The 20834-nt window shown below is 39.3% G+C and overlaps 2 protein-coding genes across 2 annotated transcripts in view; one reads left to right on the top strand and one right to left on the bottom strand.

Annotated features, from left to right (window-relative positions):
* ABI3BP (ABI family member 3 binding protein) overlaps window positions 1-12910 on the bottom strand; it is a 149875-nt gene extending 136965 nt beyond the window's left edge. Inside the window, exon 1 of the mRNA XM_062624812.1 lies at window positions 11827-12910. Coding sequence (XP_062480796.1) covers window positions 11827-11905 — 79 coding nt within the window. The 5' untranslated portion in view covers window positions 11906-12910. The remainder of the gene's footprint in view (window positions 1-11826) is intronic.
* The window catches only part of NXPE3 (neurexophilin and PC-esterase domain family member 3), a 480868-nt gene that overhangs the window by 153724 nt on the left and 306310 nt on the right, over window positions 1-20834 (top strand). The window lies entirely within an intron of this gene.

Below are 20834 nucleotides of genomic sequence, written 5' to 3'. Positions count from 1 at the left end.
AGTTTTCAGAAGATCAAATAAAAAGTATCTAAAATAACATATCCTTGAACAGAAACAAGTATTTCATCAGAAGGTAACACAATAATCTATTTCTTGCAGAAACATCTAGAAACAGAAAAAAACAATCTGCCTGTCACATTGACATTTATATACAGGCACCATGCCCATGGCAGCACAAGACATTTATCAATTCTTAAATATACACAAGCTTATAAGAAAGTACTTAGTACCTTACTACTGTCTAATGGGATTTATTTTCTATTTTGAATCCCCCATTACACTATGTATAGTTGAAATAATACACAGCAAAAGATAAAAACTGAACAGGATCATCCCTTCTCCAAAGTCATGATGGTTTTTTACTTCCAACATTGTAACCATTTTATGATCACACAAAGTAGCCAAGTTCTCTGTTCAAAATCACCTTCTAACATCCAAGACATACAGGACTTCAAATAGTGCAAAGGATCAATAGCTTTGGATGTGCACCTGGCAACTGTACTTGCAATATTCTGTGATTTAACTTTGGAGTATGTTCCCCACTTTTCAGAGGCAGACAACTGATAAAGCAATTAAATATCTGACGCATACATAAGAATTTTTAGGTGTTGCTGTATATCATGTGCTAAACTCAGAATAAGCAAACTTAATCAGTTAACAAAACCAGTAGTCACATATGAAACGCTGTTATGCTTTGAGAACTGCAATTTGGGCTTGTCAATGTATTTAAGTCTACCAATAAAGATTTTAACCAGCTTTTCCTATTTAGTTTAGAAAGCTAGAGACACAAACAAAAACAAAAAGCAAAAAAAAAAGAGAATTGCTCAGTGTTTCCAACAGAACACTCAAAATAAAGTGGTTTCACCTACTTCTTGGTCTCCAAACTGAACATCCTCACATATGTCGACGACACTAGCTGAAGACAGACTAGTCCTATAAGGGTTGATTCCAACTGCATATAGTTTTTCCAGATGGAAAATGTATCTCATCTTGTACCATTAGATGAGATGGATCTCAAGACTGATGACCTGGCTTATTAAGAAAAAAAAAAGTAACCAATTAAGAAAAATCACAGGTGACCCTTTTCATCTTCTATATTGCCCCACATTGTGAACTTGAAGAGATCAAAGGGAAGCTTCCACAGTTCAAGCAAATGTCTGAAAAAAGAAGCAACAGACTTCCAGGAAGTCTTCAGTTAAACAGTGTGAAAAAAGAAACCACTAAGAAGATAACTACTTGATGATTTTTGGAAGCAATATCAAATTCCAAAATTTGGCAGAAACTCTTTGTTTCAGCACTGTGAACAACGTGTGAAGCAGAGGCATTGTCCACTTGTCTTCAGAAAGCTGAAAGATGAAATTGTTTTAAAACAATGGATTAGAGGAAAAAAAGGGAAACAAATACATTTATAGTAAGTATACAATATGTAAAATAATAGCTAAGTGTATGATTAAGGGATCACCAAGATCAATCGCAAATACTCTTGCCACTAAAGGTGTTTCATCTGTTCTCTCATCTATTTCCTTCCTACCCAGGATATGGCAGACAATACAGAGTTTATGTTTTCTGACTATATATCCAAATTCTACATCCATTACATCACCTGCTCCATTTCAGCACATTGCCTTTTATCTACAGAGCTGAAAGCAAGCAGTGGGGAATAATCTCAATTTCTAACCCACCTTTTTAGGTCCATATTTACTTTTTTAAGAATTCTCCATCCAGTGTTTTATTAAAAGAAAATGAAAAATGCCAATAAAGAAAACTATCAGCTGCATAAAAGTAAGGCTTATGTTAATTCTGGGGCATGTGCACCTATACACAGACCCATTGGCTAGGCAATCTGTGTACAACTGACTTCTCATATTTACTTTTACTTCACTCAGGCATGTGTTCAATTGCTCATGGAGAATTTATGGTATGTAGAAAATTATGTTTCTCTCATCACTAATCTTGTAACTCAGTGTGCAGTGAGAAGATTAATTCCAAAGGAATGTTCTTTGACATATTAAGTACATCAACACTGCTGAACATGTTTAGAGTTTTAAAATGAGATCATCTTTCCTGTGCCAGTTTTGTTTGACAACTGACAAACTTTTTAACACTACAAAAGCAAATTCAACTGACAAACTTTTTAACACTACAAAAGCAAATTACTGAGGAAAAACAAAACAAACAAACAAAAAACACCCCCCCCAAAAAAAAAACAACAACAAAAATCCAAACAAACAAAAAAAAAACAAAAACAACAAACCACCCCAAATAACCTAGGAAAGCCAGGTCTTCACAATACCCAAGATTTCTACACTGAAATAGGGCATAAATAAGAGTATCAATTTCCTTTCCATGGTGGAGCATCTGTAATTTTTCTCCAGCCTTAATACTATAAACAACCTTCCATTCCCTTCAAATGAATATACTAATAGCATCTGATGTTCATTGCTAAATTCTGTAAACACTTCCAAGTGGAACGGAACATAATAAACATCTGTTACATTATTGAGAAACTTCACTTTCTAAGAATTCACTACTGCACACTAACAACATACTAACATTTCTACCAACTGCTATTTGACCATGTTACTAGAACTGAGAGAGTATAGGGGGATTGATAAAAGCTTGGTAAGACTAAAACAAATAAATTACAAAAAATGAATCCCACAGTGATTTTGTGTGCATATGCATGCCTCTGCGTGCTAGAAAGTCTTTATGAAATTACTCTCATAACTTGCTTACTTGCGTGCAAGTTTAGTTTAAGTATAAATCTTTCATTGGAGCAAAAATCACAAAACCTCTCCAAATCCAAAACAAGTTCTTTAGCCTAAAAACTTTATATAGTTTCCATCTTTTTTAAAAAATCTTCTTTATGATGTTTATACAAGACTTGATAAGCAGACAACATAAATTACCTGCTACACCATCACCAACTGAGTCACAGCAGATTTACCACCTACCAAGGAGCACTGAATAATCAACACTAACAGGGAAGCATTTTTATTAGACTTGCCAGATTTTGCCTTCAGTGTTTCTTCCTGCTTTTTGTTTTAATTATGAGGAAAAGATGCAGTATTTATGCTTGTCATAGCATTGCTAAAGCTGGTTTTACTCAGTAAGGGAGCAAATAACAGGCTACCAATGTGGAGCAAGTTCATAGTCGTGTTCATAACAGTAAATAGCTGTTAACAAACTTTATGACAAAGGAAGGAGACCTATGGATTCAAGCTGAATGCACAACCCCCTCACTTTTAACTAAGACAGCTTTTCACCAAACTAAGAGAATCCACAGTTCTCAAAACGGACTGCAGCCATTTCTCTACCTATGAAGCTATGCTTCAACATACACTGTGCTATAAATAAAAACTCTGCCCTGCCATTTAATCCAGCCACTTCAGTGTTTGTGTGAGCCAGAGATAATGGAACTCAGCCAAAATTTACAGGTCAGATAATACAGTTTTCTTCCTATTATTTCTGTCCCAAAGCTCAATTTCTTACCACCTTTCATTTCTTCATTTTCAGCATATGCGTGTGTACAGACAAGAAAAGTGATAAATGGTAAGGTCTGAAGTCCTGCATTTTCTTGCTGTACGTTTTTCTTGTTCATATGTAGGTTTGAACTGTAGTAATGAGGGAGTCAAGACTGCCAGAAAATACTTTCACTTCACAGAAAACAACCTGCTGGGACATTCCAAGTTCATATATTTTTATTTTTGAAACAAACACTGCTTTATGTGCTTTTAATTACTCCAGACTTTTACATCATAGAAAGAAAAATTAAAATGAATAATTAATATAACACAGAGGCAAGCAGCTGACAGAGGGAAAAAAGTTTTTTCCCCATGCAAGTTTAAAAATTTTATCCCATATACACTGCCAGTCTTTTAAAATTGGCCAGGTTTCCAAAGCATTAATTATGTAAAGTCATATCAAGCAGTCTGTGGCCATTTATAGATTCACAAACTAATGGCACAACTGCTGGCAGCAGGAAAGAATATTACAATCTCTTACTGCTTTATTGAATCATGCTTTTCTTAAGCAGATTTCAAGAATAATGCAAAAACTCAGATGACAGCACTGAATTACAATCCCTTACTAAGTATGGCAGTAACGCTCTAGTGTTAGCACACTACACAGATAAATAAATATAAGTAAAACCACATGCAGAGGCTTAGGTACTTCATTATGTAGGGGTTTACTGAAGTGGATTTATTCACTTGGAGCCCTGCAGTCTTGACATATTTGTTGAAGGTAAACAAGATTTGTGCAAAAAAAAAAAAAACAAATGGCTACAATTACCCTAAGAAAACATGGTAGATTCACTTGCGCACACAAAGAGTTGTGGTCAATGGCTCAATGTCCAGCTGGAGACCAGTAACGAGTGGTGTCCCTCAGGGATCGGTGTTGGGACTGGTCTTGTTCAACATCTTCATCGCTGACATGGACAGTGGGATTGAGTGCGCCCCCAGCAAGTTTGCCAATGACACCAAGCTGTGTGGTTTGGTTGATACACTGGAGGGAAGGAATGCCATCCAGAGGGACCTTGACATGCTTGTGAGGTGGGCTGATGCCAACCTCATGAAGTTTAACCATGCCAAGTGCAAGGTCCTACACCTGGGTCGGAGCAATTCAAGCACAGCTACAGGTTGGGCAGAGAAGAGATTCAGAGCAGCCCTGCGGAGAAGGACTTGGGGGTGTTGGTCAATGAGAAACTGAACATGAGCCAGCAGTGTGCACTCACAGTCTAGAAAGCCAACCGTATCCTGGGCTGCATCAAAAGGAGCGTGACCAGCAGGTTGAAGGAGGTGATCCGGCCCCTCTACTCTGCTCTTGTGAGACCTCACTTGGAGTATTGTGTGCAGTTGTGGTGTCCTCAACATAAAAAGGACATGGAACTGTTGGAACAAGTCCAGAGAAGGGCCACAAGAATGATCAGGGGACTGGAGCACCTCCCGTATGAAGACAGGCTGAGAAAGTTGGGGCTGTTCAGGCTGGAGAAGAGAAGGCTGCGTGGAGACCTCATAGCAGCCTTCGAGTATCTGAAGGGGGCCTATAGGGATGCTGGGGAGGGACTGTTCATTAGAGACTGTAGTGATAGGACAAGGGGTAAAGGGTTAAAACTTAAACAGGGGAAGTTTAGATTGGATATAAGGAGGAAATTCTTTCCTGTTAGGGTGATGAGGCTCTGGAATGGTTTGCCCAGGGCGGTTGTGAATGCTCCATCCCTGGCAGTGCTCAAGACCAGGCTGGATGAGGCCTTGGGTGACATGGTTTAGTGCGAGGTGTCCCTGCCCATGGCAGGGGGGTTGGAACTAGATGATCTTAAGGTCCTTTCCAACCCTAACTATTCTATGATTCTATGATTTATTCTCCCTCCAGAAACACTCTAAATAATATTAACTCATTATGGAATGATGGATCTCAGCAACTTGAAAGTATTTTACAAAACAGAGGTTACATTTTGTCTACCAATCTCTGAAAAAGTATAGCAAATGCTCCCTCCAGAGTGGGAGAAAATTATCTGCCTACTAATAAAAAGTGGAGACTTAGGGTTGATTTGGCCAGACTATAGTGGCATATGATTGGTATGTTTTGAGGAACAGCTGTGCTGGGGAAGTTGGCCCAGCCCTTGCCTAAACAAAGGCCACACATTCATGATGCTGCCAGTTATTTTCATTAACACTATCCTCACAACAAAATAAGACAAATATATTTCAAAAAGGAAACTTGTATTACATACATGCTGGCCTTTATTGTAGAAAAGCCAGTTTTTAACTACAGGCAGTTAAATTATGACTGTCAGGTGAGTTCAGGTGGCATCCAGCCTTCTTCCAGTTGCCCTTTTCCCTACTTGGGACTGGGCTGTTTTGCTAATGGCACCTATTTTAGGCCACTGCCTTTCCAGAACACTAATACCCACCTCTCTTCACACCAAGATTTAATGTGACATTGATGCACAGTCCATGCCAATGAGTAAGTCTCGGATGATGTCCCGCAAAAGGCAGTAGTCAAGAATACTCCACAACAACAATCTTATACTGCTTACCAACAATTCAGGTCTGCACTTGAATTTCCTGAAGGAAAAGAAATCCACTAGGAGCTGTATAAACAGTTTTGACTGTGGCAGGTCACTGCTAGCCATTTTTTCCCTTGGAGCACACAGAGCTTTCTGTTTGCACATGCAATGCACAGTACGCACCTGGTGAGTCCAAGTATTCCAAAGAAGCCTCAGACCCATTAATCATTCACAGTACCAACAGTCAATAGCTATACAGACTATACTATCCATATACAGTAGGTCTGGCCAAATAGTAGCAGCAGGATTTACCCCAGGATTTCTCCCCTCAGGCAAATTATGTAGCTTGTCTGTTGTAATGGCTAGGTACAAAAGATTATATGGAAAAGAACTGAAAATTTTCAGAGAGAAATACTTGGGAACATTAAAATTAAAATGAAGAGGCTTAAGGCTATACATATTACCCAGCAGTGAGATCATTTGAGAGGCGTTTGTATGCTATGGAATGTAATTCTGGCAGAATCCACCATATGTATCATAACACTGCCAAACCACTGCCTGTGCCAGTATAAAAATGGAATTCTGGTATTACAGATTATCTTTGAACTCTGAAGTCTGACACTCAATACTGAGTTTTCATATTTTTTTGAGCAATCCTAGGACACAACTGTCTGTATGATAAATTAACTTTGATTAAATGAGCTGCTATAATGGCAACATTCTTATGTTTTTTTTTAATTTTCAGAGAAGAATAAGCCAAATTTGCCATGACATATCTACTGACTGAAATCCTTTGCCTCTCTATTATACCAGCTAGAAGGATCCTTTTGAAATTTCTCATAGGACTTTACTGTCATTTTTATGCCATTAAACATAAAAGAAGTATTTTGCACAAATCAAATTAACTTTGCACTTCTCTTTCTAGACACTAAAAAAAAAATTAACTTCAATAACTGGACCTGCTTCATTAGAATATGTTTTTTGAAGGTTAATGCATTGTGTAATTTGAAAAATAGTTCCCAGAAAGATGTTCCATAAACCATGGAGAAAGTAACATATAAACCACATGTCATTTCACTCCTTTTGTGATATTCTGATATGCCAGCTTTATTCTATGTTAAAAAACTCTCCAACATTCAGGACACTTTTTCCTGTCTTATGATTTCTACCCTGCTATTCTACAGCTACCAAAGGGGTGCTTCTGGGGAGCTGGGGGACAGCACACTAAAGTTTAAAGACTAAGGTTTGGCTGTTGCAGTATAGCAACTGAGATAGACTGAAATAACTATATTGTTTTAACTGCTCGACTCCAGTAAGTGAAAACACATGCCGAGTTTAACCTCCGCCTAAGAAGAAGTATTACAGAACATAGCATAGCCAGCAAATTTAGCTGAGAATATAATTAGCCTGTTCCTTTCACAAAAGTCAACAAAAGTTTGGAAGTATACTGTAAATACAGCATTCACTCTCAAAGGGATGTCAGTTATAATTACCATAAGTACAAATCTTAACTAGTAGTTACCTACAGTATTTTCGAACATTCCTGTATACTTACCAAAGAAACCAAAAAACCTTATTATTTTTCCCACTTATCCCCACAATTGACAACTATAGAAACAAGAAAGTTTGGATCTGGTTTTCCCTACATGAGTCTGTAAATCAGGCTCTTTCATGTGGTTCCATAAGGAATGTTTCCCTAAGAAGGCAGCTACTAGGAATAAGGTGAACTAGGAATAAGGTGAATTAAGGTTTCCTGAGCTCTTCCTGGAAAGCAGAACAGGATAGGCCGGAGTTCTGGAAAGTAGAACAAGGATGGACCCTAAATGCAATCCACCTGATGATTAATTCAAATAGAAAAACAGAGAGATCAAAGGTGGGGGGGACAATGGATTGGGGGGGGGGGGAACAGGGACAACACCAAAAAAAAGGAAAAAAATATAAAAGGACAGCGTTCAGACTCTTAACGGCAAGTTTATATCAACCCCAAATTTTCTCCACTCTGACAACGAAAAACAGAACATGAGGATACACAAAAACTATCAGAAAGAGATTATAGTGAAAAAAAAGTGCATTTCTAGGTACATCTGGAAAGTCAAGTGGCAAAATCAAAAACATCAAATGCTGTTACCAAACACTAAGAATTTGTTCCACAACTGTTGCTTTCAACAACATTTGTATCAGGTCTGGCTGGAAAGATGCCAGTGAAACACCGTGTACAATCTAGTGGATTTTGTCCTGTAACATGTTTATTCTTGGTCTCTGCATTGCTCTTTCATCTGTCCCTAAGATTCAGGATGGTCTGTTTACCAGCTCCTTCTCTAAAGACAAGACTTTTTTGTTTGTCCTCAATTCCTGTCTAGAAAGACAATGATGCATTCTTCAAGGATGAAACATTTCAGTTATGCAGAACCATAAAAAATTAGAGAAAGTATGACAAGTTATAATTCTGACACCTATGCATTGCAATTGTTTCCACACCTCATTAAAATATTTCATGTTTGACAGTGCTGAACTGAAGTATTATATGTTGGATGGCACAAGCATAGTGGCATAATGGAAGAGACAAAAATAAGTACAAAATGTCCAAGTCTCTCTCCCTTCTGATGAAAAAAAAAAAGCTTTAGAAGCTGACATAGTCAAAGGGACAGTGGCTCCATTACTTGATAAAAGACCATCCCTAATCTTACCATCATCTCCTGCCCTGTTCTTCTGTGACTCTTCACAATCTCCATAGGCCCCAACTACTGAATTTTCTTAGCAGCTGATCCCTCAGAGACTCATGAAACACAACATAATTAGAAAAAGGCACTGTCTCCACAGTAAAACACAATACCCACCAAGCTCCCTTTCCAATTCCATTGCTTTTATTTGTAACTGTAAAATCTTAATGTAGAGAGTCAGAATTATGACACAGCTTGCAACTGCTTCAACACTTGTCATTTACTATAGTAAATGTGACAACTGCAAGAGAAAGGGTGTTCACCTGCATTTAGGGCGCTACACTAGAACCAGATGTAAGTAAAGACCTATTTTCTATGCAAACAAAATTATTATAATGCAGGATATATAGAAGCAGCATAAAGTTCCCACTGGAAATTTTAACTGATATTTCCACGATTTTGACTCCTTGAGTGTTGATAGTGCTTCCAAATTATTCCCCCAACAGTGCCCTAATTTTTGAAGTCAAAATAATTGAAAAATTGAATTTGTTAATAAGAACACTCTTTTGAGAATACCAATAACATTTTCTTTGTCATTCTAGTCAAACACACACTTGTGGAAGTGAAAGTATAAAAACACACAGGAAAAGGGAAACCATGTGTCCTCCAGCCTCCTGAACAGCATTATTTGCACACAGTCTCTCACACAGCTCTGGAAGTTACTGGCATCCAAAGGGTGTGCTGGCTCTGCTCCTTTGCAGATGTAGGAGGCAAGATGTTCTTTCCACCTCGGATCACTGAAAGGAAATCCCAGTCCACAAGACCAGTGATCAGTGTGTTTCACCTCCTGGAGAGAAGACTTGAGAGAACTCCAAAGTGCTAGTAAGAAGAATAAGATTTACATCGATAACCTGTTCACAGGAATACCTGTACCACCAAAAAAATTTGTCTAGATTGTTCTCCCTTAAGTTACAAAATTGATTCCATGGTTCCCATCAGAGCAGGAGTCACCCTCGAACCTTAGTTACATAGTTTATGACTTAAAGAGTACAGGAATTCACTAGAATTAAAGTTTGCTTAGCAGGGCAGAGTAGCCCTCTTAACAGAATACTACCACTACATATCCTCATTTTAAAAATACTTTAAGATACAAATATGCTCTTTTGCTTGTGAAAAACATCTGTACTCCATTTCAAACAAGAGAGTGTTGACAGAAAGACAGTCCTCTGAACATTTCCAGGTAACAGCTAGGTACCAGTATATTTGCTTTTTCAATGCAGAGCAATGTAAATAATACCCTTAGAGGCAACTGCAAACAAAAGAATTAGACTGGTGTTTCAACAATGCAAAGTGGGAATCTTTAAAAAGCTATTTCACTGAAAACAAATGAATTTTCCACCTGCAACTTTCTGCAGGTTTCTGCATTTGGCAAACAGAACTTCACTTCTGCAATGTTATTTTAGGACGTGAAAAGATGCATCCCAGAGTTACTCCTCTACTGACTGCAGTGGATCAATAGCTTTTTCTGAATTTCACACTTAACATAAATTTACAGCCACTATTCTATGGCAGATGAGCACTAGAGAAGCTCCTCCTTCAAAGCAGGCAAAACATAGAATCATAGAAAAGTTAAGGTTGGAAAGGACCTTAAGATCATCAAGTTCCAACCGCCCTGCCATGGGCAGGGACACCTCACACTAAACCATGTCACCCAAGGCTCTGTCCAACCTGGCCTTGAGCTCCGCCAGGGATGGAATATTTACAGCTTCCCTGAGCAACCCATTCCAGTGCCTCACCACCCTTAACAGTAAAGAACTTCCTCCTTATATCCAATCTAAACTTCCCCTGTTTAAGTTTTAACCCATTACCCTTGTCAGTCAACTTTCAGTTGATTTTTGTACAAGGTTTCTCTTTGTCCTATGAAAACTGCTATAATAGTTTACTCACAGGCTGCTTTTTTTTTTTTTTTTTCTTGTAAAACTAAGGTTTTACAGTCTGCTTGACTTGAAAAACTGCATATCTGACTACACATTGCCTCACTATGAGCAGTATGCAGAAAACTCCACACTGGCTCAAGAAGAGGAGGTTAAAAGAAAGCCACCTCCAAAAGAACATCACCAGAGGGGTGGGAGGAGGGGGGATGAAGTAAAGAGTAATCTTTTAAAAAAAAAAAAATGTCTCTTGAGGAGGGGCGAGGGGGAAAAAAATCACCTCTTCTCCTGAAAACACTTTTAGGTTCCACATCTATGAACCAGAATCTCCTAGGAAGCCCTTAAAGTGCTGATTTCTTAATAAACGTTCTCATAAGGAACTAAATCACAGCTCCCTTTCTAAATGTTACTGGTTTCAGGAGACTGCAGATGTAAAATGCATTCTTGTAAAATGCATTATAAAGCACAATGGACTCAGGCAAGCGCTTCTACAAAGTGAGAGCAATGCGTGCAGTACAGAAAGAGTTGTGAAAGTGCTGTTTTAATGCCAAAGTACTACAATCTAGATACACAAATATTCTTTTCATTTTAAGCTGTGACTATTGTTCCTGCAGTAATAAAATACATGTCAATGTGACATTAGCGAGGAAAAGAACAGACCCCTGCCAGATTTGCAAATCTACTGTACTTCCAAACTCCAGCAGAAAGGAATAGTTAAAGAAATATTCACACAGGTTTGGAGGGTGGAAATTTCAATAAATGCATACAACCTGACCTACAAAAGTCAATTCCTACTGAATTGTTAAGGATGGATATAAAGGTAAAGCATAAAAGTTATTTCAAGACAGAACTGAAATTTTCCAACAATAACACAGGATGCTTCTAAGTCACATTTTCTTTAAGATCTTAAACCGCAAACCTGCACGATGCTGTCTACATCCTTACAAAATCATTAAATACAGTTACTTTGTTTCATGGTAACCTCTCAGTAAAGTCACAAGATACCTGAAGACATTTGAGCTTGTTTTATTAAAGGTCTTTAAAGTACTCTCTTGTACCTGCACCTCGTCCTGTCGACTGTTCTTTCATCTTTTCCATTATTTTTTATCATTCTTAACATGCTGAAAGTAAACTTCCATGCCAAAACACAAGCATTAAAAAGAAAAAAAAAAGCCCCACAACAGCAAAACAAACAAAACCCCAGAAAGTTGTCATAGCTACTTGCCTCTTGGCAGTTTCTGAGCATTTCCCAGGTTTAGCGCAATATATCCACAGAAAAGGAGAAAAACCGATCTTGCCATCATAGTCACAAACCCAGCCTTGCACTGGGAATGATTGTGACAGGTAACGCACAGAAGTACTGCAGCTGCATTTAAGTGAACTGTTCTCTCTGTGGCAAGAGGCAGGAACACTTTGACACGAGCTTAGTTTACACAGTGGGAGGAGACAGGATGACATCACTTACTCCCACTGCAAAAGGAGAATTAGCATTAAAAAAAAAAAAAAAGGAAAAAAGAATTATCAGGCTCCTCCTACACTAATCTTCTGGGGTTTGTTACAAGGTCCTTCCACCACTCAGGGTAAGAGATGACCATTTTATGTTTTAAATTTCAAGCAAATAAAATCAGGGATATCAAAACTTCTATTAACTGAAAACTGATGTGTGAGACATTTTCACTGTTTTATCCCAGAAAGCTGGACTTGAAATACAAAAATAACACTTGCAGTACTCAGAAAACTGTTTGCTATATTGAACTCAGTATTTCTGCAATCTCGAGACTTTGCTTAAGGTTAGTTTGAGCTAGACATGGCTTTCATCCAGGCAAAACAATTACTACTTACACTTGACACAACATCATAAACATATAAATATGTGTTCGGTAAAAGATCTGTGTTTAAAAAAAACAAATGTCATTTTTTCATTTGTATCTGATTTGGCAATTAAAAAATATTTTATATTTTCCCCTTTCATAAGAGTCTGGTGAGACAATGAGCACAGTGCCCATGTGAAAGTAAAAAGGCAATGCATCTCCTTACAGAGGCTGGATCCTCTCGCCAGTTACATAACTGCAAATGAGTAAGAAATTCCATTATTCCATTTAAAGCTGTTTCACTCAAATGAGTTGACCAAGCACAGAATTTGGTCCTATCCACAACTGGGAATGTGGGAATAAAGGGGTGAAGCAGAAGAAATAGGTTGCAACAGAATAAGGAAGAATTTAGACTTAGTATCTGGAAAACATTCCCAAAGAGATTACATCTATTCAGTGTGTACTCCCCAACAAACACCAAACCACCACGAAAAACCACATCAACAACCAAACCCAAACATATTCTCTGCTTGTAATATGCAAAGCTCTTCAGCATGTATGGTCTGTTGCCCCTCCCCACTTGCCTGGGACCTGACATCATCCTACTTTCATACAGTGTTCCGTAAGCAGAGAGAAGTCACAGTATTAGTGCCTGCTCTGGGTAGAAACAAAGTAATTTCAAAAAAAAGTTAATATATTAAAGCATACAGGAGTGTTTCTTAAAAAACAGATTAATACTTTATTTAAAAGACCCCATGTACTCTATACTTCAGAAAGAGCTTCAAAACAGAAGCTGAGTAATGGTCCTAGAAAAAACAACCAAGGAATTTCAAGGTCTTCTAATCAATATGGAGAACACACAGCTATAACAAAACCATTTTGACAATGGAAATGTTTTCCAGCCTGATCACACCCTCTTAATTCTGACATATGGGAACCTTTTTTTGATTCATTAACTGAAAGCTGGGAATAACAAGTTGGAAGTCAATATTATTGACAGACCACAAAAAGATCCCCAAACACTATTACCTTAAAGGTCTTTGGGAGGATTCACATCCTGAATGTGAACACTATGAACAGATACATGCAACAGGTACAATGTTTAGAAGGCCATACAGTTGGACAGGAGTCTCCCAAAACACTGACCACACATAATGGCAAAAGAGTTTCAAACGACAGAAAGCTGGATGCACAGAGCAAATGTGACATTCTTCTTTTCATGGTGAAATACTGTTTTCAAAAATGCCCCAGAAAGCACACTCTATTTTTTCCTGTTCAAAATTAAAAATAAGAAATCAAGCATTTGAAGGAGCAGTCTCTCAGGAGAAGTAATGGGAAAAAACACTTCTTGGTTACACACAGCTGTCTTTGTATTATTGTAAAGTGGACTCTTGGTTTGTCTTATGGCAAATTCACTCTCCTTTTAAAGAGCATACAAAACCTTTCAAAAAATATACAAAGGCCAACTTTATTCAGAAAAACCTCTGTGAAACATATTAATCATTTATTAAGAGATAGTAATATTCCCATTACTGCTTTCAGAACCACTTGCTTGTCTGCTGCCAGGTACACCTTTCCTCTCCCTCCTGTGCATTTTCCAAACACTTCTTTGGTACACCATAGAGACATGTAGCCTTCTCCTTGAAATCCTGGCAGACTATCCAGGTCCCTTTCCCTCTGAATATTCCTGTAGAAAAAAGCTCTGCTCAGCCCAGCATTAAAAAATCCACATCGTGATGCATTTCACATTCTGTCTTACCAAGCATATGCTTCATCAGAGGCAATTACGGCTTGATAAACAGAAACAAGTGCAAAGACTCAAAAAAGTTTTAATATAAAATTCTGTTACGCTTTTCCAGTATACTCTCAGCACAGAATCATAGAACCATAGAATATTTAGGGCTCAAAAGGACCTTAAAATCATCTAACTCTGCCTCATCTTTGTCATCAGCGATTTCCTCCACTTATTTTGTTACAGGACTGACTTTTCTTAGGAAACCTGTTACACAAAAAAGAAAAAACAAACCAGCTTCTGCTTTCCTTCTTCCTAAAGCCTTCTGCTATTCACTGGATACTGACTACTGCAAACATGGGAGCAGAGGGAGCTTCTGGGATTTCAAGCACTATCGTACACTACTGGATGCTTCTGTAATGCTGTTCAGGTTTTAGATTTCTCCTTTTGATGAAGGGACGCTCCACAAACTCCATTTAACTAGAGACAGCATTTGGTTTCAGTTCACAGAAATAAAATCTGTACATCACACTTCACAGCAGAAATCATCCAACCCAGAAGTTCCTCAGGTTTCTTTCATCCATTCAAAACTGGAATTATACTACTCAGCTGTCATGGTTTAAGCCCAGCCATAAATCAGACCACACAGTCTCTGTCTCACTCCCCCCCGTTCTCACCTGCCCCCTCCCAGAGGGATGGGGAGGAGAATCGAAAGAATGTAAATCCCACAGGTTGAAATAAGAACAGTCCAGTAACTAAGGTATAACACAAACCACTGCTGCTGCCAACAATAATAATAATAATAAGGGAAATAACAAGGGAAGAGAATACAACCGCTCACCACCCGCTGACCAATACCCTGCCCAACCCTGGCAGTGATCTAGCCCTTCTGAGTAACCGCCCCCAGTTCTCATCCTGGGCATGACGTGCTGTGGTATGGAATACCTCTTTGGCTAGTTTGGGTCAGGTGTCCTGTCTCTGCTTCCTTTCGGCTTCCCCTCCTCCCTGACAGATCATGAGACTCAGAAAGTCCTTGGTCAGACTAAACATGGCTTAGCAACAGCTGAATACATTGGTGTCATCAACGCTGTTCCCAGGCTGAAAATCAAAACCACAGCACTACACCAGGTACTAAGAAGGAGAAAAACGGCTGCTACTGCTGAACCCAGGACACCATCCTTTGTCCCATCACAGAAGGAAAAGATGAAATAAAGAAGATTCAGTTAATGACAGGTTTGTGTTAGTTTACTTAGACTGGTCAGCCTCACCTCCATCCCTGGGAAAGCGATGGAACACCTTGTCCTTGGTGCCATCTTAAGGCATATCAAGGATAAGAGGGTTATGAGGGGCAGTCAACATGGCTTCACCAAGGGGAAATCATGCTTGACCAATCTCTTAGCCTTTTATGAGGAAATAACACGGTGGATGGATGATGGCAGAGCGGTGGATGTGGTCTACCTTGACTTCAGCAAAGCATTTGACACAGTCTCCCACAGCATCCTCACGGCTAAATTGAGGAAGTGTGGTCTGGATGATCAGGTAGTGAGGTGGACTGTGAACTGGCTGAAGGAGAGAAGCCAGAGAGTTGTAGTCTATGGGGCGGAGTCTAGTTGGAGGCCTGTATCTAGTGGAGTGCCTCAAGGGTCAGTACTGGGGCCGGTATTATTTAATATATTCATCAATGATTTAAATGAGGGAATTGAGTGTACTATCAGCAAGTTTGCTGATGACACTAAGCTGGGAGGAGTGGCTGACACGCCAGAAGGCTGTGCTGCCATCCAGCGAGACCTGGACAGGCTGGAGAGTTGGGCAGGGAATAACTTGATGAAATATAACAAGGGAAAGTGTAGAGTCCTGCACCTGGGCAGGAACAACCCCAGGTTCCAGTATAGGTTGGGGAACGACCTGTTAGAGAGCAGTGTAGGGGAGAGGGACCTGGGGGTCCTAGTGAACGACAGGAGGACCATGAGCCAACACTGTGCCCTTGTGGCCAAGAAGGCCAAAGGCATCCTGGGATGTATTAGAAGGGGGGTGGTTAGTAGATCGAGAGAGGTCCTCCTTCCCCTCTACTCTGCCCTGGTGAGACCCCATCTGGAATATTGTGTCCAGTTCTGGGCCCCTCAGTTCAAGAAGGACAGGGAGCTGCTGGAGAGAGTCCAGCGCAGGGCAACGAAGATGATTAAGGGAGTGGAGCATCTCCCTTATGAGGAAAGACTGAGGGAGCTGGGTCTCTATAGTTTGGAGAAGAGGAGACTGAGGGGTGACCTTATTAGTGTCTATAAATATATAAAGGGGGAGTGTCACGAGGATGGAGCCAGGCTCTACTCAGTGGCAAACAATGATAGGACAAGGGGTAATGGGTACAAACTGGAACACAAGAGGTTCCACTTAAACTTGAGAAGAAACTTCTTCTCAGTGAGGGTGACGGAACACTGGAACAGGCTGCCCAGGGAGGTTGTGGAGTCTCCTTCCCTGGAGACATTCAAAACCCGCCTGGACACATTCCTGTGTAACATTATGTAGGTGTTCCTGCTCCGGCAGGGGGATTGGACTAGATGATCTTTTGAGGTCCCTTCCAATCTCTAGCATACTGTGATACCGTGATACTGTGTGATACTTTTACCTTAAAAGGCAAGAAAAACAGGGCAAGTGCAGTTATGAAAAATCTCAAACAGATAAAATTTGAAGTCAAAACCTCTCATACCCCTAAATCCTCCAATTCAGCACTAAATTAATGCTTAAGTAACAAAGTCAAGTACTCAAAAGCTTACTTCCTTATCTCAACTTCAACAGAACCTCTCTGGGGTAGATCTCAAAAACAGAGACTCCAACAAGATAGTATCACAGCAAGTCTGGGAGCAGAACTGTGTTTTTACAGTTCTATTTTAATAATTATCAGGCCAAAAAGTGCAGTGAAAACAAGAGTATGGGAAGGCAAATAAAATGTTAGAGGGGTCTGGGGGGAGAACAGCACATTTTGTTTCCAAATACAAATATGCTTTTGTTGAGATCTGGGCTCAGTTCTAATTCACCTGTCATTCCTGATTATTTTGACAAGCAAAAGCCAAGGTGATTCAACTCCTTACTGTTCTAATTTAAAGCAGGAAGAATGTGTAAAGCATAATCTTAAAAAACAAAATCCTATTTTCACTCTTAAAAGCATAAAAACGCTCTATGGAACTCTAACAGTAAGGACATACTTGCAGTACACTTGGTCTGTCTTTCTTCACAGCACTGCTGGTTGGTACTCTACCTTTCACCAGTGCTGACATTTATTTGAGAAATGCCGTTGCTTAAAAATGTAAATGTTAATAATAATTATCATTCTTTTGTGTGTGGCTCAGTTATTGGACTCTTTTTCTTGTAAATCTCAGGGGATCTCCTCTGAAGGCCTTCAGGAAAAGACAGATGCCAAAGAACATTCTTTCAGATGTGTTGCTTAACAAAGAAAAGGAAGAAAAAAGAAAATCTTAACTCTATTTTCTGAAAGTCTGCAATTGCTTCTTCTTTCTCACTCTCCCACTGTCAATTCGGTAAGCAAACATTTGAACTCTCATGCTATCAAAAACACAGGGTCACATACTAATCTATTAGTCTAAAGGTAAGGCATATTTCATTTGATACAATAAAAATGACAGACAATGTCAGTGCATTCCAATATCCTGATCCCAAGCTGAGTTCCAGATCTCCAGATGAATGGGATCAGAGACAAATTGAAAGAAATCAGTCAAATGGATGCTCAGAACAGCTTTTTTTTGAGACATTTTGTTACATAGTTTGTCACACTGTTCCAGTACTCACTCATCTGACACCTGTGATTTCAGACAGTGACATCTTTATTAATGGACTGTACATCTCATCAAAGTTCTCCTGACTGAACAAATATCATCCCTCAGCCTGTCTTCACAGGGCAAGTGAAGACCACCTTGGCTGCCCTTCACTGGGCTTGCTCCAGTTCATTCACTTCTGTCCTGTATTTGGGGGTGGGGTGAGAGAACAATATTAGACACAACCTAAGCATGTGGTGCAGCAAGTGGCAAGTAGCAAGGGACAATTACATCCTCCACCCACTGGCCAAGCTCCTGTTCATGCGGGACACTTCTGACCTGCCTCGCTCCTAGGGCCCATTGCTGGCTCCTGTGCAGCCTTTTGTCCACCAAGATCCCCAAGTTCTTTTCAGCAGAGCTGCTCCCCAGCCCGTCAAACCCCAGCCTGTATCATTGCAGGGGTTATTCCCACACAGATACAGGACTTTGCAGTTGTCCTTATTGAATTTCAAGAGATTCCTGTCAGCCCATTCCTCCAGCCTGCCTAGGTCCCTCAAGAATAGCCCTGCCCTCAAGCATATCAAGTGGTCACCTCAATTGTGTGTCACCTGAAAACTTGGAAGAGTCCACACTGTTACCTTCTCCTCCTATAGCAAAACCCTAGCCTGTCATTTGAAGCAATACGTAACTACTCAATACTGAATACACTGCCATCTGCAGAAAAATACCTTAATCTTTTCTATCATCAAAACATCTGTGCCACATGAGATAACTAACACAGATGATACAGACTCCCTATGACTGGATTACTCTGCAACATTCCTTCAAACTTACTCTGTCTGTGTCTCCCCTGCCATCATACCTATAAATGCTTATCACTGTCTGTTTAAACAGAATCTGATTAAGCTGAAATGCAGGCAGAGGCAATGAGTAAAACATAGCAAGGCATGTGACAGGAATGAGTCTCCAAGACAGCAATTATACAAATCAAAAATATCTTAGTATGTATCAGTTTTCCTGGGATTAGAATTAATTTAGGATATCCTAAATTATCCTGGATTAATTTAAGCACTGGTTCTATCTTAGATAGATTCCTTTGAAGATAGGCTTCATAACCCACTCTGTACTAAGCCTCAGTCTTTCAATATTCCATTACAGTCTTCCACTGAAGAAGTCTGAGTCTTCTGGTCTCTTTCAGTGTCTCTCCAGAGTATGCTCTGATTTGTGAAAATACTATAAAATCACAGTCCAGATTAGAGAACTCAGATGTGAAGTCTGGAGTCTCTTACTACACGCTAGGATAGGAAACAGAATGTTTGTTTTTACATTTAGAACATGAATGTTGATGCCAATGGTAATTTTACCGTGAAGAGGTGTCTATCTTTAGCACAGATCAGCAGGAGTATCCATCTCGGAAGATAACAATGAAGCATTAATGACTGACTGCTCTGATGTTTCTCAAGTTATAGTATAGCCGATTTGTACATGAATGAATACATCTCTCTGTTACAGATTTAGTTTATTTCAAATTACTGCCACTCCCAACACTCCGCATCAGCGATTCCACTTTTCGGCACTAGGGCGCATCCTCGAGACAATTTTTAGCCACCCAAGCGTCTTCCACCCTCTGCAGAGCCGAAACCACCCCTCGAATCAACACAATAATTAATTACATGAAAATCTTTGAAGAGACCAAAGCTGAGTGGGAAAATAGTTCTCTCAGTGCCTGTCACCACAATTCGGCACAGAAAAAAAACCAAACCAAACCAAAAACAAAACATCAAACCAAAACGTCAGAGTTGAACTCAAATTTGCCTCACTACAGCTGGGGCACAAAATTAAATGTAAATGCCCATTCCAGGGACAGCAGGTGCAGCCTTGAGCTGTGCTTATTTTCCTCTCCCCTACATCAATCATTCTGAACAGAAAGCAAGGGGAAGTCCTAAAAGTAACTAGAGCAAATATTAAAAAGCAAAACTTTGTTAACTGCCATGAAGAGTAGTGAAGTCATCTCAAAGTTAGGTGGAGGAAGACAACCACATTCTTAGTTTTATTAAAGGATACCTATTTTCTTGGCATAAGAAAATTATTTCTTTGGCTAGGATATGGATATATGGTCAATGCATGCAAAGATAGGAGGGAAATAGTTCATGTTTGTTCCCCTCTCCTTATGAGTCATTTTGGCCTAAAATACATCTTCCAGAAACTTTTTGGCTGCATTTCATTATGTTAGTTTAAAATCAACACCAGCAGGCTTATCTGTTTCAGAGTACTGTGCATAACTTTGAAGTGTGACTGCTTGTAACAATTTAGACACGTAAAAGACACTATAAACTCTACACTTCATTTTAAGCTGATAAAGGCAGCTAATGATCAACCTAATTACATTATTCTGAAGTACATAGCAAAATTATTGAAAATAATTTATAATGTACATATTCATACCTTTAGTTGTCCTAATTATCTGCTGTACACAGGGACAAAATAAAAAGAAGGTATTTTATATGAATATTAAACTATTTAAAGCTAACTAAATCCAAGATTAAAGAATAAACTCTGCATGCAGACATTCTCCTTTAAAACCAAATTATTTGCATACTGATCTTAGAGCAAATATTTTACAACTGTAAGTCTAATCAAAGCAACTCTAAAACATTGCAGCCCACATAATGACAAAGCATATTATGTGCAGAAGAAAGGGATTACATTTCACTTCACAACTGAACAGCAACTGCAGAGGTAGTTTCCTGTTTCCAGCAGGTAGCTCTGAAATGTCTGAAGATTATTTTTTTTTAATGTCATAGAATCATAGACTAGTTTGGGTTGGAAAGGATCTTAAGATCATCTAGTTCCAATCCCCCTGCCATGTGCAGGGACACCTCACACTAGACCATGTCACTCAAGACTCCATTCCACCTTGCCT

The sequence above is a fragment of the Pezoporus occidentalis genome, unplaced genomic scaffold (assembly GCF_034315485.1).
Source record: "Pezoporus occidentalis ecotype Australia unplaced genomic scaffold, CSIRO_AGI_Poc_V1 ctg271, whole genome shotgun sequence".
NCBI lineage: Eukaryota > Metazoa > Chordata > Aves > Psittaciformes > Psittacidae > Pezoporus > Pezoporus occidentalis.
This window is presented reverse-complemented; position numbering and strand designations above follow the sequence as displayed.